The 25,916-nt window shown below is 44.6% G+C and overlaps 2 protein-coding genes and 1 long non-coding RNA gene across 3 annotated transcripts; 1 reads left to right on the top strand and 2 right to left on the bottom strand.

Annotated features, from left to right (window-relative positions):
* Nucleotides 1-1,077: 1,077 nt before the first annotated feature.
* On the bottom strand, nucleotides 1,078-16,389 carry BLOC1S5 (biogenesis of lysosomal organelles complex 1 subunit 5). Its single transcript, XM_060244289.1, has 5 exons — nucleotides 16,198-16,389; nucleotides 12,864-12,946; nucleotides 10,622-10,751; nucleotides 6,582-6,640; nucleotides 1,078-2,059 (listed from the first exon to the last, which is right to left on the bottom strand). Exons 1-5 carry the CDS (start codon nucleotides 16,325-16,327, stop codon nucleotides 1,883-1,885), a joined length of 579 nt encoding a protein of 192 aa, XP_060100272.1. The 5' UTR covers nucleotides 16,328-16,389; the 3' UTR covers nucleotides 1,078-1,882.
* LOC132575488 (uncharacterized) lies at nucleotides 16,145-19,985 on the top strand. The gene is made up of 2 exons (XR_009555680.1): nucleotides 16,145-16,616; nucleotides 19,572-19,985. It is a non-coding gene; the product is annotated as an uncharacterized LOC132575488 (long non-coding RNA).
* Nucleotides 19,806-25,916, bottom strand: EEF1E1 (eukaryotic translation elongation factor 1 epsilon 1). Its single transcript, XM_060244290.1, has 4 exons — nucleotides 25,685-25,916; nucleotides 24,744-24,944; nucleotides 21,521-21,616; nucleotides 19,806-20,576 (listed from the first exon to the last, which is right to left on the bottom strand). Exons 1-4 carry the CDS (start codon nucleotides 25,790-25,792, stop codon nucleotides 20,439-20,441), a joined length of 543 nt encoding a protein of 180 aa, XP_060100273.1. The 5' UTR covers nucleotides 25,793-25,916; the 3' UTR covers nucleotides 19,806-20,438.

The raw sequence follows: 25,916 nt of genomic DNA, 5'->3' as shown, positions 1-25,916 counted from the left end.
TCCAACATGGCTTCTCTTATGTGACACAGAGTGTTGGACTGGATGGGCCAATGGCCTGATCCAACATGGCTTCTCTTATGTTCTTATGTGACACAGAGTGTTGGACTGGATGGGCCACTGGCCTGATCCAACATGGCTTCTCTTAGGTTCGTATGATCTTGGGCTAACCATATTCCTGGCCTCATGGGAACAAACTTCTCAGTTTTTTAACAGGATCGTTCCTTCACCATATACTGTTTAAATTTTCATTAGAAGTTTTCTTTATTCCCTTGTGAAATGTTTTAAAGCCATCTCCCCCCCCCACCACCACCACACTCCAACCCCACAAAAGAATGAGCAACATCCCAGCTAATGTTATTGGCAAGTGCTCTTTTCGGCCCAGGTACCTGGTGAGTGACGGTACCTGTGCCAAGGATCCCCGTGGCGCAGAGTGGTAAGCTGCAATACTGCAGTCCAAGCTCTGCTCAGGACCTACGGTCGATTCAGCCTTCCAGCCTTCCGAGGTCGTTAAAATGAGTCCCCGGCTTGCTGGAAGGAAAGTGTAAATGACTGGGGAAGGCAATGGCAAACCAACCCGTTAAAAAGTCTGCCGTGAAAACGTGAAAGTGACGTCACCCCAGAGTTGGAAACGACTGGTGCTTGCGCCTTTACCTCATGATGGCTGATGAAACTGTCAGCCTTCTGGAAGTGGAGGGAGCAGAAGCTCAGTGTTATTGAAAGAAACCACAAATACTTATTCCCTCTCCTCTGCTGGCTTTAATCACATTATCGACAAGCTACCGGGATGGAGCCTAGACACGAAGCCATGCATTCACACAGGCAACCATTGTTAGCCTCTTTGTAAGACAGACAGTGAGTTATTTTGTTTGGCATGTTCATATTTTACACGCTGCAAGCCAATTACACTTACACTCGACTTTCCTCTCCCCTACTTCGTTTGCTCCAACTTTCATCCTGTTATTGATGCTTCTTTCCAGTTTTTTCTCAGTTGGATTACCAAAGGCTAACCCAAGAAACTTTGCATCCATTATGTTTCCATTTAATACAAGTTATTGGAACTCTCAGAACCCAAGAAGCTTTGCATCCATTACGTTAATATTTAATACGAGTTATTACAGTGAAGACAGGAGCTGGCCACGCCCCATAATACAATCTCTCTGAAAGAACACAAATTAATACACTTGCATCTGAAGGGTTCACAGAAGACAGAGGTCATCCCTCCCCAAAAGGCTTGAGTTGACTCCTACAGATTTCAGGTGGACTCAACACTTTCTGCATGTACAAATACATATGATAAACAGAATGGATTTTTTTTTAAAAAATACTGTGTTCTTTACTGAAGAGCAACAAGCAGTGATAGAAACACTTTTTCTTTCAAAAGACCTCCTGGCTCTCTTAGTAATCCACCCACGAGCATAAATAGTGTGAAGTATCAACCTGAGACTATTTACCTCCGCCACTTGGTGGCATCTGGAGGTTTTTCCAGCCTGCTTTTCACAACAAGCCTATTTATCAGGCCTCTTCAAAGAAGTGTTATTTCTCTTTCGAGCCAAACAGGTGCCCATCTCCCTCCAGCCTGGGCTCTTGCAATACAGATCTCATTATAATGATTGCATGAAAAATCACATATACTGGGAAGATGGAGAATTCAAGTGGATGCAATCAAACCAACCTCAGTCGCTGGGGTAGAATACTGGTAATGCACAAGTTTTTTGTTTTAAAACTACACTGATTTATTTTTTAAAGTTCTTGCTACTGCTGCTGTGTCGTCTGAACCGAGATACTGTGTTGGCAATTCCGTGATAGAGGATTTCAGTACCAGGTGAGCAATGATACTGCAAAAGGGGGGGAGGGGGACAGTCTTGCTGCAAAACAAGGGCACTTAAAGCGTGTGCTTGGCCAGGTCTTTCTCCATGATGGCATACTGTTCTTTGAGGCGTTCCATAGCTTTGGCGTGCTCCTCATCCACAACTGCTTTTAGTGTGTGCTGTTCCTTCAGAAACTCCTCCCACTGGGCTATCCGTTGTTTTTCGCCTGCCATTAGCTTCTCCGTCTGCAACTGACAAGAGAAAGGAAGCTGTGTCACTTCTACCCGGTAACAGGCGGTTTTGCATGAAGACTTTGCAGTGAATAACGGCAACCCCCCATCCAAGAAAAAAGAAACAAGCTTTCACTTCAGCAGTGATTCTTAAACTTTATCATAATTGCACTCCCTTAGGATAGAAAAACCCAACTTCTAACAGTGTACTGAACTCAGGGTGACTCTCTTCCGCATTCCTCTCTATCTTTACCTACTGCAAGACAGTTATACGACAGAAGGCACAGAAACAAACTGCGCCAATTCAAAAGGCAGGGATTTTTTTCACAGACAGGGGTGACAGTTTTCTGCTTAAACATACAAAGAGGAGGTGGCAAAAGGAGACAGATGTCAAAATGTTATGAGATACCACGTAACTGTCGTGGGTCAATAGCCTGGAGAAGCTGATGCCCGGCGAGATGTTACCAGCCCTGCCAGTGACACTGAGGTGGAGGAAGCGAGCCCTCGGGCACCAGTTGCTGAGGACAGTGTGGACCACAGAGGAGGCAACCTCGACTGGCAGTGAACCAATGACCCTGGATTCAGGAAGGGCTGCCTCGTCTCCCCCTTTCTCCAGAGGAACGCAGGAGATGACGGGTGTGCTTGGAGCTTCTGGAGAGGAGACTGAGTGCGTGCCTCACAGCCCAACGTTTACCAAGTCAGGAGGAGCACCTGGGGCTAATAAGGCAAACAACGGCTCCCCTGCCAGTTCAACAAGACCCAGCTGTCAACGACCCAGAGGCGTGGGAGCAACTCATCAACCTTCTGGAGAGCTGTGACCACAGCACCTGACACCCCTTGTGGTTTCCGAACTCCTGGCTTTGACCCGCGAACCTCCTCGTCTGTGCCTCTCGGACCTGCTCGTACCGTGTTCCCTAGATTCTCGGCTGGCAAAGTATCGCTGAACTATGGAGTTGCAACTGGAATTTAAAGTGAGGTTACTGACTCTGGAAATGGTGGCCCTAATCTGTGTAGATGTTAGCACCGAATCATGTTTAACTCTTAAAAGGGGGACGGAGAGAACATTAACACATGGAAAAGCATGGTGAAACCGTGTGAACCCAAAGCACACGCCCAATGTCCTGCCCATGCTTACAGCTCAGAAACGTGGTACCTACACTGGGCCCAATAATATTTTGCTGCCTCGTGGGATGTTCACAGTACGCTCAAAGAAAGAAAGGCATCAAGGGTAGCTGCAGCCTTCTTACAATCAGAGTTCCCTCACAGTTTTTTAGCCTCTGGCTCACACGTTTTTGTCTCAGCTCAGGAAAAATGGCCCTAGCGCAAACCGATTTATGCAGTTGCTCATAACCTTAATGCCAGTAGCTCATAGACAGCTTCAAGAGGGGACTGGATAAGCATACGGAGCAGAGGCCCATCAGTGGCTATTAGCAACAAGGTACAGATGGAACTCTTTGTCTAGGGCAGTGATGCTCTGTATTCTTGGTGCTGGGGGGGGGGGGGCAAGGGCTTCTAGCCCCACTGGTGGACCTCCTGATGGCACTTGGGTTTTTATGGCCACTGTGTGACACAGAGTGTTGGACTGGATGGGCCACTGGCCTGATCCAACATGGCTTCTCTCTCATGTTCATCCAGTAGAGTTTCTGCTCACAAGACTCCACAGCTTAGAGGGAGTATTGCTTACAATACATCTCTATTGCAGACCACAGACCTGAATGGGCTGCCTACCGACCGTAGAGAAGTACAGAACTAACACAGAGAATTAACTTCTTGCGCAGCTCTCCCTAACCCTGAGGTTTCAGAGCTCCTGTGCTGCAAGCAAGAAATAAGCAGCCATGTGAGAAATTCCAGCGAGTCACGTGTTCTTATAATACGGCCTTTCATTAAATAATATCCCCAAGTATGAAACGCTTCCATTTCAAACAAGCCATATTCATAGCATGTTCGCCGTTTTCAGCTAACCAGGAAAGATTTCCATTCTGTTGGGGACTTTTTGCTCCACGGAAAGAGGGATTTTAATTTCTTTAACCATCTTGTGATGGACAGCAGGTTTATGCAGGCTTAGAGGCAGAGCACAGGAGTGACAGCAAAGGGAACTGCAAATGAGTAACAGAACTCACTCTGACTGGGGGAAATAGTGCTAACTGTCAAGAGGGGGCAGTCAGCAGCGCCAGTATTCAAAATAGCCCACCCCTAGTTATTTGAAAGCAGTTGGAGCCGAGTGGTGGGCACAGATGGGCTGCTTCCGTTGCCCGGGAGGCATCCCAAGTCAGGCCAATTCAAAAGGGAGCAGATTATTCCCAGTCAGATGCTCCTGCACTTTGGCACCATCAGATGACTGTTGCACACCATCCCCTTAGAATGGTTTGGGTTTCTTTCCCCCCCCCCCCCATTCATTTTAGTGGTCATAAGCATATATGCTTATCTGCTCAGTGGATATGATTTTTTCTTTTTTTTTTTAAAAAAAAGAAGAATTGCAGATTTATACCCCGCCCTTCTCTCTGAATCAGAGACTCAGAGTGGCTTACAATCTCCTATATCTTCTCCCCCCACAACAGACACCCTGTGAGGTAGATGAAGATACTGGATTTATATCCCGCCCTCCACTCCGAAGAGTCTCAGAGCGGCTCACAATCTCCTTTGCCTTCCTCCCCCACAACAGACACCCTGTGAGGTAGATGATGATATTGGATTTATATCCCGCCCACCACTCCGAAGAGTCTCAGAGCGGCTCACAATCTCCTTTCCCTTCCTCCCCCACAACAGACACCCTGTGAGGTGGGTGGGGCTTAGAGGGCTCTCACAGCAGCTGCCCTTTCAAGGACAACTCTGCCAGAGCTATGGCAGACCCAAGGCCATTCCAGCAACTGCAAGTGGAGGAGTGGGGAATCAAACCCGGTTCTCCCAGATAAGAGTCCGCGCACTTAACCACTACACCAAACTGGCTCTCCCAGCAGATGCTGGGTTGGGACAGCTTGGCAGGTTCACAAATTCCTCTTAAGAGACTCTGAGGGAAAAGGAGTGAAAGGAATCTCCTTGGGTGAACATCAGAAACACTATTGAGTGGAGAATTAGGCATTCTCAGCGTGGAAGCTTATTAGTTTGTTCAGACTGTTTTTTCGGGAAGAGAGGGATGTGACAAGAGGTGTGAGGAGGCACAGAGGTCCCTCAAGCAAGTCCAAAGGTGTTTTTGCTCTTGAGGAGAAGAGAGTAACAATCTGGCCAGAGGAAGTGGGGGCAGACAGGAAAGCCCCTGGTCTACAAACGTAGGATTAAAGCTTAAAAAGATCTCAAGTCTGTGTGATTATCCAGTAACAAGCTCCAGAAGAAGATATACAACACTCTTAAGAATATCTGCAGTACCTTTCATAAAAGCCAAACGATTTTAAGCACAACACCATCTCTTGAGAAGTCGGCAACCTCAGATACAGTTCTGTGTTTAGGTTTAACATTCTGTCCACCAAGGTCTCAGGTTCAGTGGGAGCTCACAGGAGCATAGCTCCTGAACCTTTCTTAGAGTTCCACCTCCTCCTTCGCACCTTGTCCACTGAATAGTAGATGCAGCTGCATAACAATCCCTGGATGAGCTCCACCACCTGTTTTTCTACAAAACGACCCCTGTGTCTACCTATTCCAAATCCCTATGTGTATATCAATTCCCTTCCCCGCCAGTGTGTTTAAATAAAACAAAATTTGGTCAAGTCTTTACCTGTGCCTATTGTGCCAATTTCTGAGGGGAAAATTTTGGCAACAGAAGCCATGACAAAGTGATCATTTTGGAAGGGAGATCGTTTTGGGAGAGCACACATCTTTCCCCCTGTTCTCTACCGTGAAGGAAAGTCAATGAAAACGTTTCCACAAACAAGAAAAGTGGATCTGGTAATATTAGTCTGGAAATCCTAAAAGACTTACTAACGGCAGCTTTACTCAGCTCCTTCCTACAGATACTGAAGTTACCGCAGAGGAAGGCTTGCCTCAGAATTTTTCATTACTAATTGGTTCTGCAGTAACATAAGGACTCGCTGTAGCAGAGTCTGTGAATCTCATAGCTCACTCACGCTGTCACGCAGGGACGCAACGTTATCTGCGGGGTCACCCAAGGCAAACTAGAAACTCGTACTGCTTGTACGTTCAAGGCTGAAAAGAGATCAAATCAGTGTGCTGCTTACAATGTACAACTCCATAATAATTGCTTGTAGGTAGAAATCTTGCACTGGTCCCAGAGCACTGCACTACTACCTCAGATCTCGCCTGAAAGCTGTTACTTGTCTTGCTTGTGTGATGCGCTGGCCGTACTATTCTGATGTCATGCAGAGATTCACAGCGTAACTCTTGCTAGAGATTTCTTTTCTTTTAAAGCCCTTCAGTTTCTATAGCAGAATCATCTGTAGGCAAAAGGGTGGGGAGAGCTGTGCAGGGAAAGACGACAGGAGGAAAAGGATGTGCCTTGCTGGAAGTCAAGGTCACGCAAAAGAGCACGAGCGTCGCTCGCAGGATAAACAAAGCCCGAGCTAATTTAAAAATAAGTCATATGAAACTTTACCTGTTTTCCTTCCTGCTCTGTCTGCTGGAGTCTACAGATCATGTCATTGCCAGCCTGTACTGGAATACAGAAATGACAATTGTTCGTGGCTATTTTTGCTCTCAAAGCACAATGCTATAGCACCCTGTTCTCAGAAACTGATTTACCTACAAAAAGTGACTTTCTGCCCCATCAGGGCCAGCACTGGAATTAGTCCAGTGTAGACCTTTAAAATGATGTATGGGCTGTGTGAACTACATTAAAGTTTCTGTACCAATGCAATCCAAATTCTGCACCAAGAAAAACGGAATTCTGCAATCCGCATAAATTATACGTATTCCACAATTTCATGTAGTCACATTTTGCATAACAGTTTCTTTATTCCAGCATCTAACCTCTTCCAATTTCCTCCTTCCTAATTAAACAAAAGGTAAAGGTAGTCCCCTGTGCAAGCACTAGTCGTTTCCGACTCTGGGGTGACGTTGCTTTCACAACGTTTTCACGGCAGACTTTTTACGGGGTGGTTTGCCACTGCCTTCCCCAGTCATCTACGCTTTCCCCCCAGCAAGCTTTTTACCCATTTTTACCATTTTACCGATCTTGGAAAGATGAAAGGCTGAGTCAACCTGGAGCTGGCTACCTGAACCCAGCTTCCGCCAGGATTGAACTCAGGTCATGAGCAGGGAGCTCAGACTGCAGTACTGCAAATTACCACCCTGCAATTACAGCTTCCTAGTTATACCTGTTAAAAGTCTGCTGCGAATGTTTGTGAAAGCGACAGAGTCAGGAACGACTGGTGCTTGCACAGGGGACTACCTTTACCGTTTCCCCCTTGTGTGTTTGTCTGAAGGCAAGGCCCGGTTCCCGTTTTTATTGATGTATTGTGCCTGCCGCCTGCATTGTGTGCTGAATTTTAATGGAGCAACTCTGGGAGACAAATTTTGTCTGAGAAGCGGAACAAACATATAACCACCAAAACGACAAATTCAAATGAATAAACAAATTTATTTATTTCAAATGAATAAACAGACATTCAAATCAATAAACAAACTGCAGGCATAGCCGGAGTTGTCATGGTTGTTTTTGCAAGAACATCTCCTACTGCAGAAAAGGCAAACTGATTTTGCAATCCAAGAACAGCTGACCTCCAGAAAAGCTCAGGTTGCAAGAGTCCTCCACTCATCTCTCTGTTTCCTTCCACCAGTGGCCGTTAATGATTCTAAAACTGGGTATTCTATATACAAATACTACCATATGAGTAATGAAACATGACAGTCTGCTGTGAAGCAGGAACGGCGGTTCTCCTCAAAACAGGTGCAGCTTTCAAAAAAGGAATTAAAAGCTCTTCATTGCTCTGTAGGGCCCACCGTGACCCAGTGCAGTGATGGGATCTCCTGTTCTTTGAACACTGGTGTTAGAATTTGTTGACAGTACTGGAAAGCTGGTTTTAGAACAGCAATCCATGCAATTCACCCCTTACTCTGCTCGCTATGCAAAGTCAACATCTGTATTGTTGCTACCGACAACAAGTAGCCTTTCTCATATACTGGTTTTTCCCCCAATGGGGTCCCAGAGCAGCTTAAAACAGCCTTCTCCTCTCCTCTTTTTCACCCTAACCACCACCTGTGGAGGCGGGTGAGACAGTGTGTTTGCCTGGCCCGAGGCCATGGCAGAGGAGGATTCTGAGCCAGCAATTCTCAGATCCCCATCTGACATTCTAACTACTACAAACTACATCTCTTGAAATAACAGTCTTCATAAGATGACATCTGATTTTGCTTCAAATTGATCTTACTCTGAAATTCTTATTGGTTCATAAATTAAGTGTAATTGCTCACTGTGTACCTGCAGTCATCAAAAACTCATTATTTTACCTGCCTATTCAATCTTTGATTCCAGAAACTGACTAGAACTTAAAAAAACAATAACCAGAAAATAAATTTACAAACCAATATCCCAACTCCCAGGCCTGTAGCCATGGGGGGAGGGCCTGGGGGAGCATGGCCCTCTACCCAACCCCCCCATCGGATCTTTTTGGCCCCTCCTTTCCCCGGCCCTCACTCTCTCTGCTGCCACTTTTCTCCCCATGGCTCTGGTGGCCCCGCCCCACTCCGTGCGGCACCTTTCTCTCCGTCCCGCCCCTGCAAGGCGCGCCCCCCGCCAATCATGTGATCGCCAGGAAAAGCCGCATGGAAGCCGGCGGTGTCTACACCGCCTTCGTGGTGCAATTGCCCTGTTGGTGGGTAAGTGAGTGAGTGGGAGGGAGGGAGGGGAAGGTGCCGCATGGAGGGGGGTGGGGCACCAGAGCCGCGGGGGGGAGTGCTGGCGGAGAGAGTGGGGGCCGCCAGATGGGGGCCCCTCCCAAAAAAATTTCCATGGCCTCCCCCAACTGGAATTTTCTGGCTATGGGCCTGCCAGCTCCTGACCTGAACAATCAATTTGGACAGAGATTTCTATGTTACAAAAAAATTATCTCTGTTCTAACATTTTTTGTTAGGCGGACAGGGAATGCCGCCTAACAAAACATGTGATGTGCCTTTATCTGCCTGACTGGATGAAGCGAGCTTCGACTCTCGAACGCCTGCACCCTGGGAATCCTGTTGGACTCGAAGGTACAACTGGACTTGAATCTTGTTCTTCTACTGCCAACCACTGCAGCTACCCCGATCCTACCTTTTAAACAATCGTAAGCTCAAACAATTATAGGATTCCACAGGCAATATTCTGCTGCTTCCTCCTCCACCCCATTGTTAAATTTTGCAAGTATTCACAGAACACACTTGGAATCATTAGCCAACCAACTTTGCCCATCGCATTTAGCAATGACAGGGAGAGCTAGTTTGGTGTCATGGTTAAGTGCGTGGACTGTGATCTTGGAGAACTGGGACTGATTCCCCACTTCTCCACGTGCAGCTGCTGGAGTGACCCTGGGTCAGTCATATCTCTGTCAGAAGCTGTCCTGGAAAGAGCAGTTTCTATCAGAGCTCTCAACTCTACCTACCTCACAGGGTGTCAGGGGAGGGGATGGGAAGGGAAAGGAGATTACAAGCCGTTCTGAGACTCCAAGTGAAAGGCAGGGTGTAAATCCAATTCTCCTCCTTCTTCTTCGCAGTGGGATACAGACAGGAGAATCAGCCTGAGCAGCATTTACTGTCCCCTCTTATTATTTAGACTGCCACTGTCCGGTGTACATGATTCTTTTTCAGAAGTGGCGTCACTGCTAGAAAAATGTTGAACAATGCCACACAATGACATCACGCTGCGCTTTACGGGAAGGGCCTGTTACTAATGCAGGGTATTGCACACCACTGAGGGATAGATAATATTGTACATTTTAAAATATAAATGTTTCAAACAAAAATAAAGGGAGTGGGATCATTGCTCTGTAATAGAGCATCTGTTTACTCGGAGAAATCTTCGGGTACCTCCAGTTCGAAGGATCGGAGAGTAGGTGATGAAAGCCCTCTCCTTGAGACCCTGGAAAGACACTAATGGTCACAGCATGCAGTGCTGACCTTGGTAGACCAATGTTTTGCCATTGCATAAGGCAGCTTCATGGGTGTCTTTAAATAAAATACAAGAGTGTATTGGGAGGGGGGGCAGTTTGGTGTAGTGGTTAAGTGTGCGGACTCTTATCTGGGAGAACCGGGTTTGATGCCCTACTCCTCCAGTGGCAGCTGCTGGAATGGCCTTGGGTCAGCCATAGCTCTCACAGGAGTCATCCTTGAAAGGGCAGCTGCTGTAAAAAGTTCTCTTAGCCCCACCTACCTCACAGGGTGTCTGTTGTGGGGGGTGGGGCGGGAAGGTAGAGGAGATTGTGACCACTCTGAGACTCAGCATAAGGGAGGGAGGGATATAAATCCAATATCTTCAATAGTATGCATTCCCTTGCCAGGTTTTATTGATTTGAAAGACGTACATCCTGTCTTTCCATTACAAGTGAGCTGGGGACGATCAGCCCCAGAAAATTACTTGGCTGGTTTCACATGGGCCACAAAGCTGTTCAGCCTGAAAACCCCCAAAGAATTTCAAAGGCAGAAAGCAAATAATTTTTGGCTTACATCTCCTGAGCGCTTCATTTAGACTGCCGTGCATGACTTGATCACACTTAGGTAGAGTCTGATTATTTGCTTCAAAAACTGTGTTCTTTAGGTTTTCGAGAACCCGCACTTCTCGGAAGCCACGTTTTTCCTATTGAAAAAGTTAACAGAGAAAGTCTAAGCTTCCATCAGTTGCTGACATTAAGATGGTATCCAGTCTCCCCAGTGCACTTAAACGATTTAGTAAAACTTGCTCACTTACTGATTTTATTTATGTACATTATCTAAAGTCTGTGTTTTTCTTAGGGACTTAAGACAGATTTGCACCCAGTGAATCAATACAATGAACAAAACGGGACATTCAATAAACAATGCATTACAACTGGACAAGTCTAGAACCCACCAGAATGAACTGAAGCCTAGCATAAATTTTAACATAAAATGACATAATAGGGTGCTGCCTACAGGAAGCTTATACACAGCAGTATAGACCACAGTCCCAGAGCATTTATCCAAGTATTTATAGTGCACTAGAGCAGGTCTCTCCCATCATTAATACATAACATCTGCTATGTTCAACTGGGGAGGGGAGGTGGGGAGACCCTTTAAAAACCTTAATATTTTGGTGAGACTGTGATCATTCTGCATTGGAAGGAAAATCAATGAGGCAGACTGAGCTACTGCTAGCCAGGTTCTGCCAACTCTTCCTCCAAATGTATACTTTCTTAATGTCATGCTGCCATCTTGTGGAAACTATACTGAATGTTACATTTTTATCAGGGGTCACTTTGTAGAAAAATAGGTGGAGCTCATTAGCATAACTCATCAGCATATGCCCCCCCCAGCCAAAAGCAACCTGATACAAGAAAGGAGAGCCCCAGGGGAGCAAGGCCTGCTTGGGCTGGCTAGAGATCCAGCCAGCCCAAACAGGCCTCGCTTGTCTAGGGCTCTCCTGGGTCACCCACCCTCAGTCAAAAGGCCAGCAAGCCACCCGCCACCCTAAATCATATACGAAGTGGAGAAAGGTGGTCTGGGCTTCTCCAGGGGTGAATGAGGGCTGCTGTGGGTGTGGCAAAGCTCCTGGTGGCTGGCTGGCTGCCCGCTCTCCTAGTCCAGGGATCGTTATGCAGCTGCACCTACTACTCAATGGACAAGGTAGGTGGGGAGGAAGGGGGTAGGAGGGAGAACTCTCAGAAAGGTTCAGGGGCTGTGCTCTTGTGAGCGTCTGCTGCATCTGGGGCCTTATTTTTTTATACTGAAGAGTGTATTTTTAACATTTAAAAGGACAATTCTGGTTGGATCACAATCTTAAAAGATTTGTAGACACCTTCAAACAAGAGGAACATAATTAATCAACTAAATAACACTGCACACACCACATATGGCTGGTATCCTCCCCATTAATGCTTTTCATAGACTCCTGCTACAGCAGCTTTGGAAATGAACTTGGGAGTCATCCTTTTGCTCCGCCCACATAGGTGATTCCTCTTCTTAGCAATGGCAATGGTGACAATGTGCACTTCCTAGGCCTACATTAAAGCCTGGAGTGGAAAATTCCACATAACACTATAATTTATCTGACTAGAAACGAGGAGTTCCACTAACAGCAAATGAAGAATGAGACCATGAAGCCAGGGAAATGGCAGAAATGCAAGTTTCCATATGGATGTCCCCCTCTCCCCCAAAGTAGGCAACTGACATAATAGGGACAGTAGCTGAACAACCCGATGTTTTCTATTTTAAAATGTGCATTTCTAGTGTTTGTGGCTGCAAATGAAGTCACAAAAGGAACAACAACAACCACCACTACCATGTGCTTGGGCCACACACAGTCTCCGACCTACCTTATAGGGTTGTTGTTGTGAGGATAAATGGAGGAAAAGAGAACTAAGTAACCCTACTTTGGGTCCCCACTGGAGAGAAAGGCAGGGTATAAATGAAATTAATAATAGCAAATAGTAACAAGCAGGACTTTTTTTGTAGGAAAAAGCCCAGCAGGAACTCATTTGCATATCAGGCCACACCCCGACACCAAGCCCTGGTAATAAGTACTATTCACCATAAATGTTAAAATAAGCAAGTTTTGAAAACTGCCTGGTTATGGTTCCAATCTTTTTGAAGGTCTGATCTTTCAACATGAATATCAAATGTGTTTCAAGAAGCATATCCTTAAACCCCAAAGCTTGCAGAACTTTAACCCCCCCCCCCCATTCTTCAAGATTCATACCAGCAATTCTTTTAAAAACTTTATACTGAAGCTTACCTCAAATTCTTTAACAAAGTAACGAATTTCTCCTTGAATAACTGGTCTGTGATCCAAAAGCCGAGAATATATTTCTCCAACATCTATAAGAAAACAAATTACAGTCGTTTTAAAAAGTGACTTATTTGGACCTGCATGAAATCACCTTGGGTCACCTAGTTCAACAGCTCTTGTCTATCATTCTGTTATCTTCTTCCCCCTTCCCCCTCCCACTTTCTTTCTTCCCCTCTTCAAACATCTGGATGGAAGGAAATGCCTTAAAAGCAAGCAAGTTTTCTGCTTTATAATCTCCTGTGCACTCAAGCACCATTTTAGGAAGCCTCAGCTGTACCTTCCTCCAAGCTACCAGTACAACTTTATTTACTAAAGCAACAGAGGAAAGAATCAGGAGACAGAACATTATTTTGAACCAAAAGCCTTATTAGAAGGATCTTTTTAAAAGTTTAAATCCCAATATCAGGCCAGCATGATTTGCTCACATCTGAGAAGTTCAGGGCTGGCCCTGGCTAGTTCTTGCATGGGAGAAGTCCAGAGTTGCTACACAGAACATGGCAATAGCAAACCACCTCTTGTCTTTTGCCTTGAAAACCTTGTGGCACATGTCAGATAGGTCCTGATTGCACTTTCCACCACTACCGAAGTTGTGTATGGTAATTAGTTTATATTGCAGTGGTATTGCCATGATAATCATTCAACAAAAACACTCAAGAGTCTTAAAGTATCTTAGTTATTTGGTATAAGCTTCTGCCGTGAGCTTATGCAATGATAAATTTGCTCACATTTTAGGGTGTCACAAAACCATTAGTTACAAATAGTACAGTATGTGAAAAAAATATTTTATTATAATTAAGTCTTCTTGAGCCATTTCCACGCAGATATTTGCCCTGGGTTCAGTCTTCAGTGATGTTGGCAAAGGGGATTGTTTCCCCCTGTTCTCCAGAGCATCACAGTGCCTGCGTGCTCCGCCTCTGCTTTCCTTGGCTTTCTCAGATCTGCTTTGCTTTGAAGTTTTGGGAAAATAGCAGCGAAACCTGTATGGCTTTTGCATAGGTGAGAAAATTTAGATATTTTGGCCCTAACCCTGTCCCTTCAGCAGTCTTTTCCTTCCTGGGTTCTTGGGGGAAGGCTTCTTGTGGTGATTTTTTGGAAAAATATGGTATCACGTGGCCAAACAGCTTAACGTAAGAGCTACACAGAATAAACATCAGACATTTGAGAGCCACAAGACAGGAAGGAAAGCAAATATATGGGGGTAGGGAGTGAGAGGTGGAAAGAAAGCAACTTTAAGTTTAAATAAAATATAAATATATAAATAAAATTTATTATTTATTATTATTATTATTTAAATGCATTCTCCAAACCACTGGCTGGCAGGGGTGTCAAACATGCAGTTCGGGGGCTGAATCAGGCCCCCAGAGGGCTCCTATCAGGCCCCCAAACAACTGGCTGTCATCTGCTTCCTTCTCCCTTTATCTTGCTTCCTTCTGCATAACAGCTTGCTCTGCATGGCTTGCTCAACTGCACAGCAGAGCTACAGAACAAAGCCTCTATTTTCTCAATTGGCTGAGGCTCCTCCTTTGGGGAGAAGGGGGCGGGGAGGGAGAGCTTGCTTTGCCAGGCTCTCTCAATCGCCCAGAACTACTCAGCCAATCCTCTCTTCCTTCTATTGGCTGAAGCTCCTCCCCCCTTCTGGCCCCCTGGGGAAGGAAGGAAAGAGCCCAGAGCTACCTTTGCACCGTTCCCTGGATCCATGGGAAAAATACGAAGAAAGCACCTTTAAAACCAATGAGTGCTAATGTTTTAAGTTTTTTTAAAAAACATTTGTGTTTGTCTTTGTTCTTTATAAAATTTATATCTCTGCTACCCAATCTTAAATAGGTACACACATGGCCTTGTCTGATATGGCTCAGCTCAACCTGACATGGCCCGGCCCAACAAGGTCTCTTTTATGTCCAATCCGGCCCTCATAACAAATGCGTTTGACACCCCTGGTTTAAAGGGAGAAATGCCTTCTCCAAGCTGCCTGAGGGGGCTGTGGGAGCTTCAAGAGCCACAGTCTGGCCTCCTGCACCATACCGTTGTACCAACAAGAGTAACAAGTTCTCCAAATTACCAGCTTTCATTTTAAAAAGTGGCAAAGATACATCCTTTCCCTTTTACCAAACAACAGAATGAGCTATTGACTTAAAAAAAAAAAGGTGGGAATTGACAGAACCCGTTATACTTATTGCAGTAGTAGTGTATTGATAAAATTGGTTGATTTTATATATTAAAAAAACCCGGAAAAGCCCTAGTAGCTATAGCGAGAGGGGGAATAACCACTGCTGGGGGAACAAGACAGGGAAACCTCCCATATAGAAGCCCCATTTCTACTGTGTTTTGTCTGCAGTCACACTCTCATACAAAAAAACAAACAGGGAAACCACCTTTGTGTATTATAATATGGGAAGGGCACAACGAAAAAGAAGTCTTGCTATCTTTAATGCACTATTATTCAACTCACTGATACCTGCCAGTCTTTCCCCTTTATGCTTCCCACATTTTAGTCTGTTATTGGTCACCCATATCTAGCTGTTACCTGGTAATTTACTCACAGCTTCTGAGACTCTTATTAGCCTGATCCTATGCACCTAAATTTTATTTATTTACTTTTCAAGTCTATATCCCACCGTTTCCGCAAGCGGGCTCAGAGCAGATTACAGACAACTAATTAAGCCATTCGGTTTTGCAATATTACACAAATAGTTAACACGCATTGAAGTTTTTTAGTGCATTAAAGCTTCTGTGTGCATGCGCACGTCTTCAGCGGAGGAATCAAGGTACAGTGAGCAGAGCTACATATAGCTGGCAGGCAGTGGTTTAGAATGCAAAACGGTGCAAATTTAAAATCCAATGACAGAATAACTACCCAGATCAAAGGCTTGCTCAATTTGTTCATGTTACTATTTTGTCCCTGGATTTAAAATTTGCACCGTTTTGCATTCTAAACCACTGCCTGCCAGCTATATGTATTTCTGCCCACTGTACCCCATTCCCTCGTCTGAAGAAGTGCGCATGCGCACACGAAAGCTTCCATTCTGAATAAAACTTTGTTGGTCTTTTAAAGGTGCAACTTGACCCCTACTCAGGACGGAGTACACTCCCCACTGCTTGCAGCGTTTCCATCTCGGTGCGCACGCGCAGCGCTGCACCCTCGCATCTTCCTTCAGCCCGGGGCTCGCGCCTTGCCAGGGCGCATGCGCCGCTCGAAGTGAGGACCCCCCCCCCTCCGCGCGCGACAGTTAACGACACTTTCGGTTCCGGAGGGAAGAGCGTCACGCGCGGGGCTTTTTACCTTTCAAAATGGGATGAATCGCCGCTCCAGACCCCAGCGGGTCCCGCTTCTTACCGCCTCCGCCAGAGCCCGGCGGCGAGAACTCTTCAGCTTTACTGGGGGACAGAGACGCAGCACCGCTCCCGCTCATTGTGCCCCGGCGGCCAGCTGATAAAACCACGCATGCGCCGCACTTGGGGAAGCGTACGGCGCATGCGTGACGTGTAGGCTTTCGTTGGGCTGGTGCCCGCCTCGTGGGCGGAGTTCTCTGCGATGCTACCAATCAAAGCCTGGTCCGTGCAGCTTCGCGGGGTTGTGGGAAAATCCTGAGGTCGGTGGTCTGAAAGAGCGGGGTTTGTTGGTAGGCTTGCCTGCCCCCTTACAATGTTTTCAAGCCGTGTCGAGGAGCACCTTTAGACCAACACATTTTTATTCAGAAGGTAAGCTTTGGTGTGCATGCGCACGAAGGAAAAAGAAAGGTCCCCTGTGCAAGCACCAGTCGTTTCCGACTCTGGGGTGAGGTTCATTCATTCATTCACCTTTTATTTGTACCCCGCCCTCCCCGCCGAAGCAGGCTCAGGGGGGCTAACAACAAATTCAATATACACTGTACAGTACATTGTAACTACAATTAATTAAAATCTATTAAAATTCTAAAAACAATAAAATTAATATTTTGTGCTATTACCTAGATGCTTTCACAACGTTTTCACGGCACACTTTTTACAGGGTGGTTTGCCATTGCCTTCCTCAGTCATCTACACTTTCCCCCCAGCAAGCTGGGTACTCATTCGACTGACCTCAGAAGGATGGAAGGCTGAGTCAACCTGAGCCGGCTAACTGAGCCCAGCTTCCGCTGGGATCGAACTCAGGTTGTGAGCAGAGGGCTCCAACTGCAGTACTGCAGCTTTAACACTGCGCCAAGGGGCTCATGAAAGCGTACATTAAAAAGAGATTTCCCCAGTTCCTCTGCCCAGCAGCCGTCACCACCTCTGGAAGGATTTATTCTGGGATTGCAGGACCCGCATAGTAGCCCTGCAGGTCAAGGCTGCAGTGGGGAAAGGGCAGAAATCACTTCCTCACCAGATAGTAATTAAGATGAAGAAACCTGGAAGCAAAATATTGTTTCCTTCCTTCCTTTGCTTCCACCCATACGCTGACCCAACGAAGCACATAACCATAAAGCAGGAAGGGAAAAAAAGGTCCCCTGTTCAAGCACCAGTTGTTTCCGACTCTGGGGTGACGTTGCTTTCATGACGTTTTCACGGCAGACTTTTTACGGGGTGGTTTGCCATTGCCTTCCCCGGTCATCTATACTTTCCCCCCAGCAAGCTGAGTACTCATTTTACCGACCTCGGATGGAAGGCTGAGTCAACCTTGGGCCGGCTACCTGAATCCAGCTTCTGCAGGAAGCATGCTACTAAAGCTGCTTGATTGAAGCTAACAAAAACTAGTCCTACACTAGAAGTTGAGGCTCGTACTCTGTTGTGTAAGAGTTGGTTGCAAGCAGCAAGGTTTCCCCTAGTCAGGAAGAGGAGCTGCACTGCTCAGCACAACAGGGACTGCTACAAATACTCTTAAGTGACAAAGGGACAATAAACAAGAAAATGTAATGACGAAAGTCACAATGCGTGGTGATCCTTATTTTGGCAGGGGAGAAAGAACCCAATGACATTCTAAAGAGCACCTTTGATTACACTTCCATATAGGTTCCTTTTTCACCCCCCCTCCTCTGGCTACCTTTGGCATGCATTTAATTTTTAAAAGTCTTTCAAATATGGAACATCCTTTGTTTATTGATCAAAGTATACATTAACAGACTCACCAAAAGAAACATAAAAAGGAGGTTTAGGACAGTTATCTGACTACCTATCTCAGCAGCATAATTCTGTTCTATTAGTTACCTCCAGGGGTGAAGCTCCTTTGCATATTAGGCCACACACCCCTGAGGTAGCCAATCCTCCAAGAGCTTACAAGGCTCTTTTTTGTAGGCTCTTGGAGGATTGGCTACAGCAGGAGGGTGTGGCCTAATATGCAAAGGAGCTCCTGCTAGAATTCCACCCTGGTTACATCCTTTTCCTGACTCAGCCAAAGTCTTCTCTACTGCTGTGATAGTGCCAAACAGCAATTTATTAGCACACTGATAACATTTATCCTGCAGCTTGAATACCTTGTGAAATATCCTACAACACATGGTGAAGACCTTGCATCCCAGAGTTACAGACTTGAGACATCACACTATTTTCGAGTGAACTTAGATGCAGCAGTTATGCAAATCCCAATTCACGAGCACTAACAATGAGCATCTTTGTTCAGAAAATGCTGTGAAAATTAAGTTGTTTTTTTTTTTAAAAAAACCCCAATATTCTCATAAATCTGTGCGGCAACAAACCAAAGATAAAAAACGATCCAATGTTTATTACACTTTTAAAAACATTTTTAGGAAAAGGGTGGGGCTGGAGGACAAAGAAAACAGTGCTATTGAAATGTGATGCATTTTGGAATTGATTCCCCCCCCCCCCCAATAGCCAACCTCCTGCTGCAACTCATATGGGAAAAGCAATGACATAGTGCTTGAAAGCTTTAAGGGGAATCAGCAGAAGTCATTCCTTCCCAACACCCCTGAGCTCTCCAAACAGAGTTCAAATTCCAATCCATTACATCAACTTGAATCAATGGTGGGGCAATACCTCTCTTCACTCCACAGTCGCATCAGTTTCTTAAAAGATCATTCATACCAACATCAGCTATAAGCATCCCTCATTTCCTCAAAAGGCACTTCCTGTTTTTAAATATGTAGAACTAAAACGAGCCTCCATTTATGCAAACTTAAAGATAATCGTCTGACAATTTCAGATACTAAGAAACAAAATGAACCAATCTAAATAACATTTTTCCCCACTGTAATGTGCTAGAAAACAGCTTTTGATTTTCCAGTGTCAAAATGAATTATTAACAGGTAAAAGTGATTTCCAGCCATCTTCCCATCCAGGATCTGGCTAGGTTACCTACAGTTATGGATGAGAGCCAGTTTGGTGTAGTGGTTAAGTGCGTGGACTCTTATCTGGGAGAACCGGGTTTGATACCCCACGCCTCCACTTGCTGCTGCTGGAATGGCTTTGGGTTAGTCATGGCTCTCGTAGAGTTGTCCTTGAAAGGGCAGCTTCTGTAAGAGCTCTCTCAGCCCCACCCACCTCACAGAGTGTCTGTTGTGGGGAAAGAAGATAAAGGAGATTGTAAGCTGCTCTGAGACTCTGATTCAGAGAGAAGGGCAGGGTATAAATGTGCCTTCTTCGTAACTGCATACCATTTTGCAAGCAACACTTCCTAAATGCAATTGATGAAACATACATGACACCTTCTTCTCTTACTAGACACCTCCTTCTCTTACTTAGAATGTGCAAAATCCTGACGTGAAGAGAGAAACCACTATGACGACACATGTACTGCTGTTGCGCATGATGGGGCACATGAAGCAAGGACAGTCAAGCAAATTTGATCCAAGGCTCTTACATGGGAAGAACTGTAGTAGCTGCTGGAGAACTGAGGTGGTTCTATACTAAAATGAACTGTCAAGGGATGGAGAGCTCTTTGAGCATCCGTCCCCTTAAAAACAGCCACAACACAGCTAGTAGTCTATGTCTGGTCAAGTTTAACTGTTTTGGAAGCAAAAGAAAAATTTCTCAAAATGAATATTCTGACATATCAATTTTTCATAGCAATTTCCATTTCCCCCCAAGAAAATAAACCCCAAATTAAAAAAAAACCTTTAAAATAATTTATCAAATCAATATGATTTTCTACCAAAACATATGATTTCTCTTTTCCAAAACCTTGGCACAATAGATTTTTTTTCCATAGTCACTTTTATAAAATTAGTGTAAACACCCAGAGAACGGGAGAAAAATACAGGCAAGTACTATGCATGAAACAAGTCAGACAAATTGCACAGCAACATATATTGCAATAATGTTGATTTACGTTTTCCTACAATAAATGCCAAGTTCCTACATGTCTGTATGATTAAAATGACGGCTGACTTTCTGAAAGGGGAAAAAAACCCTGATTCACATTTCAGTTGTTGAATTTGCCAGGCAATTGTTTTGATGAAGTCCACATTCCTAGACAGCTACTCAATGCAACATTATTCCTTTAGGCAACAGCTGTTCAGCTATGGGAAGAGATGGGACGATGCTTGCTTGTTAGTGGATCTGAATGATGGTTTTTATTTCTCGAGATCGCCAAACATGATATGTGATCCTCTAGTGCACCTTATAGAGTCTGTTCTTGATGAAGACTATGCTGGACAGATGTTGTCTGATGCCTGGATAATGCTGAATATGGTTAAACCAGCGAGACACATTCAAGTATTTCTCCTTCTCTTGTACTGTCAGGTCAGCCTAAACAACAGAAGAAAGAGCCATTATATCACCATATAATCCCTTAAGCAAACTACAGAATATTCATTCAACCCATTACATCGCAAAATATAAAGCTTCACCATTATTAGCTCTTTTCAGGGCTTTTTTTTGTAGCAGGAGCTCCTTTGCATATTAGGCCACACACCCCTGATGTAGCCAATCCTCCAAGAGCTTACAGGGCTCTTAATACAGGGCCTACTGTAAGCTCCAGGAGGATTGGCTACATGGGGGGGATGGGTCTAATATGCAAGAGTTCCTGCTACAAAAAAGCCCTGAATCTTTTTATTGAGTTTCATTCACTGTAAGAAAGTTTCTACACTAACTTACTATTGTGACCCAATACTCTTGCAAGAAAAATAATGGATCCTTAAACTACTTGGCTTAATTTTTCTTAAGGTTATCACTGTCATTAGACATATATATTTGGCAACTTGGGTGAATCCAAGTTCTCACCCACGTTAACATTACCCACAATATTCAACTATTGTTCCATTGATACATGTACTGGTAAAGTCCCACAAAACAGGAAAGCATTTTCAAAAGGTTTAATTAAAAAGAAATAAATAAGCATAGGGATGACTGATTGCCTGTGCTTAATCTAGTTATTTTAGCATGATAAGAATCCAGTGGATTCCAATTCTTTATTTTTATGCATTTTCAATTTAAATGTCCACATCCATCCATCAGACGCACCAGATTCCAATTCTTTGCTTTTATGCACTTTCAGATTTCTACATCCAACCATGAAATACAGCAAATCTTGCCATAATACAGAAAGTAGTCATGAATTAGAAATCACCTGTAATATAACACAGATGCATAATGAAACATTACGATTTTTTCTTCTGAAATTACTATTGTGAGTAGAATGGGAATATTTACAGGGATAAGGTATCTTCCAAGACTGTAACTCTTTTACTCACTATGATGTGGTGCAGTCCATAATACATTAAAATATCTGCTAGTGTAAAGTTGTTTCCGGTCACGTAGACTTTATCCTCAAGGTATGAATTAAGATCCTAGAAGAAGATATAATTGTTTAAATGTACCTCAGTCTGCAAGGAAACAATACCAAGGGATCAATTTATTGTTTCCCTCCTTCCCCCTTCATATGTGCACAGAGAAGTGTTTATATGTGCACAGAGAAATGTACCAGGGCAACCCAGGAGGTCTATGAATACTTCCTCAGTTCCCACCTGGCCTCCCCTGTCTGGCCTACCAAGTCTCATAACCTGACCTAGAGGCAGTGGAAGGCTGGCTAAGAATACACAAGCACCCAAACATCTCCCATTTGCTTGTTACGCTGTCAATATCTGCTAAACAAAACTTTGGTAAAGTACCAGTGTTACTAAGCATACGCCTTTTTTCAAATACTAGCAAGATAGTTCTGTAAGTACCCAGAGAGAATGACCATTTGGAAATCAAATGCGAAGGGGAAAAAAAAATAGCAACTTCAAAAAAGGAGACAGTATTTTTTTCTCATTCAGAGTTGTGCAGCAAAATTATAGTGAAAATTTCTCACTACTACTTTGTCTGACTATCTGCTATGGAAAACATTTATTGTACCTTTAATTTATAAATTCATACTACTGAGATCAACTATGTGTGTGTGTATATATATTTTAAATTAAGATACTTCAGAAATGAATTGAAGAAACTGCACCTGGCTCCAAAGGGATCTGTTGAGGCTGGGTGAGCGGGCGTCAACGTGGCAGATGAGGTTCAATGTGGCCAAGTGTAAAGTAATGCACATTGGGGCCAAGAATCCCAGCTACAAATACAAGTTGATGGGGTGTGAACTGGCAGAGACTGACCAAGAGAGAGATCTTGGGGTCGTGGTAGATAACTCACTGAAAATGTCAAGACAGTGTGCGTTTGCAATAAAAAAGGCCAACACCAAGGGAACTGAAAACAAATCAGCCAGTATCATAATGCCCCTGTATAAATCGATGGTGCGGTCTCATTTGGAGTACTGTGTGCAGTTCTGGTCGCCGCACCTCAAAAAGAATATTATAGCATTGGAGAAAGTCCAGAAAAGGGCAACTAGAATGATTAAAGGACTGGAACACTTTCCCTATGAAGAAAGGTTGAAACGCTTGGGACTCTTTAGCTTGGAGAAACGTCGACTGCAGGGTGACATGATAGAGGTTTACAAGATAATGCATGGGATGGAGAAAGTAGAGAAAGAAGTACTTTTCTCCCTTTCTCACAATACAAGAACTCATGGGCATTCGATGAAATTGCTGAGCAGACAGGTTAAAACGGATAAAAGGAAGTACTTCTTCACCCAAAGGGTGATTAATATATGGAATTCACTGCCACAGGAGGTGGTAGCGGCCACAAGCATAGCCACCTTCAAGAGGGGGTTAGATAAAAATATGGAGCAGAGGTCCATCAGTGGCTATTAGCCACAGTGTGTGTGTGTGTGTGTGTGTGTGTGTGTGTGTGTATATATATATATATATATATATAATTTTTTTGGGCCACGGTGTGACACCGTGACCACTGGGGTGACCACTCCTAAAGCTTTCAGCTACATCTGTACTGAGATGCTATTCTGTTTTCCTGAAAGACCATTACTGTATCTTTTTATGGCTGAATCAGAGACATATAGAATTGGGAGGGACCTCCAGGGCTATTGGCTATTGGCCTGATCCAACATGGCTTCTCTTATGTTCTTTTGACCCTCAGGACATTAAAGACCACTTGTTCTTGGAGAAGGGTTAAAACATTTACTCCGCAATGAGGATTAATATAAGGAGGTATAATTAATGTATCTGAAAGACTTTATAACTAAAAATCACAAGATCAATGTGGTAAATACATTAATCGGACCACTAATTTAGGATGTGCAGTGGTAAAGATCTAGAATCTGAGGAGAAATATTCAAAGATGTTTTAAAGCTAATGTTTAACCTGTCTGATGTACTAAGAAAATAAATACTCTGCCTTCCCTAGACCATGTGACTCATGCGTTTCTTCTTTCTCTGTGAGAAGTCCATCTATGTACACCATCATGCTAACTCTGAAATGCAGAAAGTTAAATCAGAGCTACCCACAACCATCCATCAGTGGTCCAGAAAATCCTAGGTCTACAGAAACAATTTAAATATGTAACCCCCTTGAAAAAACCCTAGTTCTGGGGTGACCACTCCTAAAGCTTTCAGCTACATCTGTACTGAGATGCTATTCTGTTTTCCTGAAAGACCATTACTGTATCTTTTTATGGCTGAATCAGAGACATATAGAATTGGGAGGGACCTCCAGGCTCATCTAGTCCAACCCCCTGCACAACACAGGAAATTCACGAATACCACTCCCCACATCCCCAGTGACCCTTGCTCCATGCCCAGAATATAGCAAAAACCCTCCAGGATCTCTGGCCAAACTGCTAGTCTGTTAATGATCATAAATATAAGGGACCACACATTTCTATCGCAATACGTCAAAGCCAAAATAAAGTCACAATAAGAAATGTAACAGGTGGTGTTAGAATCTATTAACAGTTAGTGTGTTACATTTGGCTCCTAACTGGACTTATTGTAAATGCTAAATTGGAGCCTTTACAATACATAGAAACATTCTGACATTGAAAGGAATTTCTCTTTTAAAGAAGTCATTTCACTTTCCAAAATAGAAACTTGAGTCCAGCAGCACCTTAGAAACCAACAAGATTTTGGGGGTAGAAGCTCTCAACAGTCACTGAACAGAAGTTGGAACAGAGACTTACATCACTAACCCTGTGGCTATTAGGGGTATAGATGGAACTCTCTGTCTGGGGCAAGTGATGCTCTGTATTCTTGGAGAGCCAGTGAGGTGGGTGGGGCTGGAGAGAGCTCTCACAGTAGCTGCGCTTTCAAGGACAACCTCTGCCAGAGCTATGGCTGACCCAAGGCCATGCTAGCAGGTGCAAGTGGAGGAGTGGGGAATCAAACCCGGTTCTCCCAGATAAGAGTCCACACACTTAACCACTACACCAAACTGGCTCTTTTGTCATTTTGGATCATATTTTGTATCAAGTTTGTGATTTTGGATCATACCAGAATTATGACCAGCCATATGTCATTAGGAAACACACAAAGAGCATTAAAAAAAGAAAGTTAACTCCTATTGATCCAGAAGGACAAATGAATTCAATTACTCTTACCTTCAGAATTATTCTAGTTTCTTCTTTACTGGACTGCTTATCTACTTGTGTCACTCTGTATTCTAACCACTGCTGAACAACGGCTTTCTCTTCTGCAGTACTCCCAAGCAGCTGGTCCTGTTTTGCTTGTTTGACTAGGTGCATGGCTATAGTGGTCAGCCCGGTCAGACTGGGGCCATTGTTTGTCTGTAGTACAGGAATCTGAACAGAGAAAGTTAAAAGTTGACTCAGCAATACTGATGCAGAAGACAAGATGAAATTCTGTAATATCAAATCTCATCTAAGTTAAGAGTTTCTTTTTAAAAAATTGAATTTGACTTGACAGCCCTAGAAGCACATGTGCGGTGGGCAAGACTCAAGCTCGCACCTTCAAAATGTCGAATCCTACAGAAATAGAGTTGCCAAGTCCAGTTCAAGAACCATCTGGGGACTTTGGGGGTGGAGCCAGGAGACACTGGGGGTGCAGCATAACTCAACTTCAAAAGGAGTTCTGGCCATCACATTTAAAGGGACAGCACACCTTTTAAAATGCCTTCTTTCCATAGGAAATAATGAAGGATAGGGGCACCTCCTTTTGGGGCTCATAGAATTGGACCCCCTGGCCCAATCGTTTTGAAACTTGGGGAGTATTTTGGGGCGAGGCACTGGGTGCTATGCTGCGAATTTGGTGCCTCTACCTCAAAAAACAGCCCCTCCCCAAAGCCCCAGATCAATTCTCCATTATACCCTATGGGAATAAGTCTCCCTAGGGAATAATGGAGTGCCCAGCAGACATTTCCCTCCCCACCATGCAGTGCGGGGGAGGGGGTCTCCAAACCGGGGGAACCTCTGCCCCCACCTGGGGATTGGCAACCCGAAAATTCCCGCGCGGTGCATGATGGGGGAGCGCTTAATTTTTCTTTTATGGCGCAGCGCCGCAGGTCAGTTTCTCCCCTCCTCACCTTCTGGTCTCCCTGGCTGCTGTACTTGTTCCCCTTCTTCAGCCCCAAAGACTTCTCCAGCAAGCCCAGCTCCTCGACGCCTCGGCGCGGCCCCGCAGCAGCCGCCATCTTGGGCGAGGAAGGAAGGCGAGCGGCTCGTCACGCAACGAGCTGCGCCGTGATTGGAGGAGAGGGAGGCTCGGCCCCGCCTCCTGAGCGAATCAGGCCGGCTCCTGTGGTTGGCGGGAGAGGC

This window comes from Heteronotia binoei, chromosome 7 (genome assembly GCF_032191835.1).
Source record: "Heteronotia binoei isolate CCM8104 ecotype False Entrance Well chromosome 7, APGP_CSIRO_Hbin_v1, whole genome shotgun sequence".
In the NCBI taxonomy this organism is placed as follows: Eukaryota; Metazoa; Chordata; class Lepidosauria; order Squamata; family Gekkonidae; genus Heteronotia; species Heteronotia binoei.
Note: the sequence above shows the minus strand (reverse complement) of the source record. Positions and strands in the feature narration are given on the sequence as shown.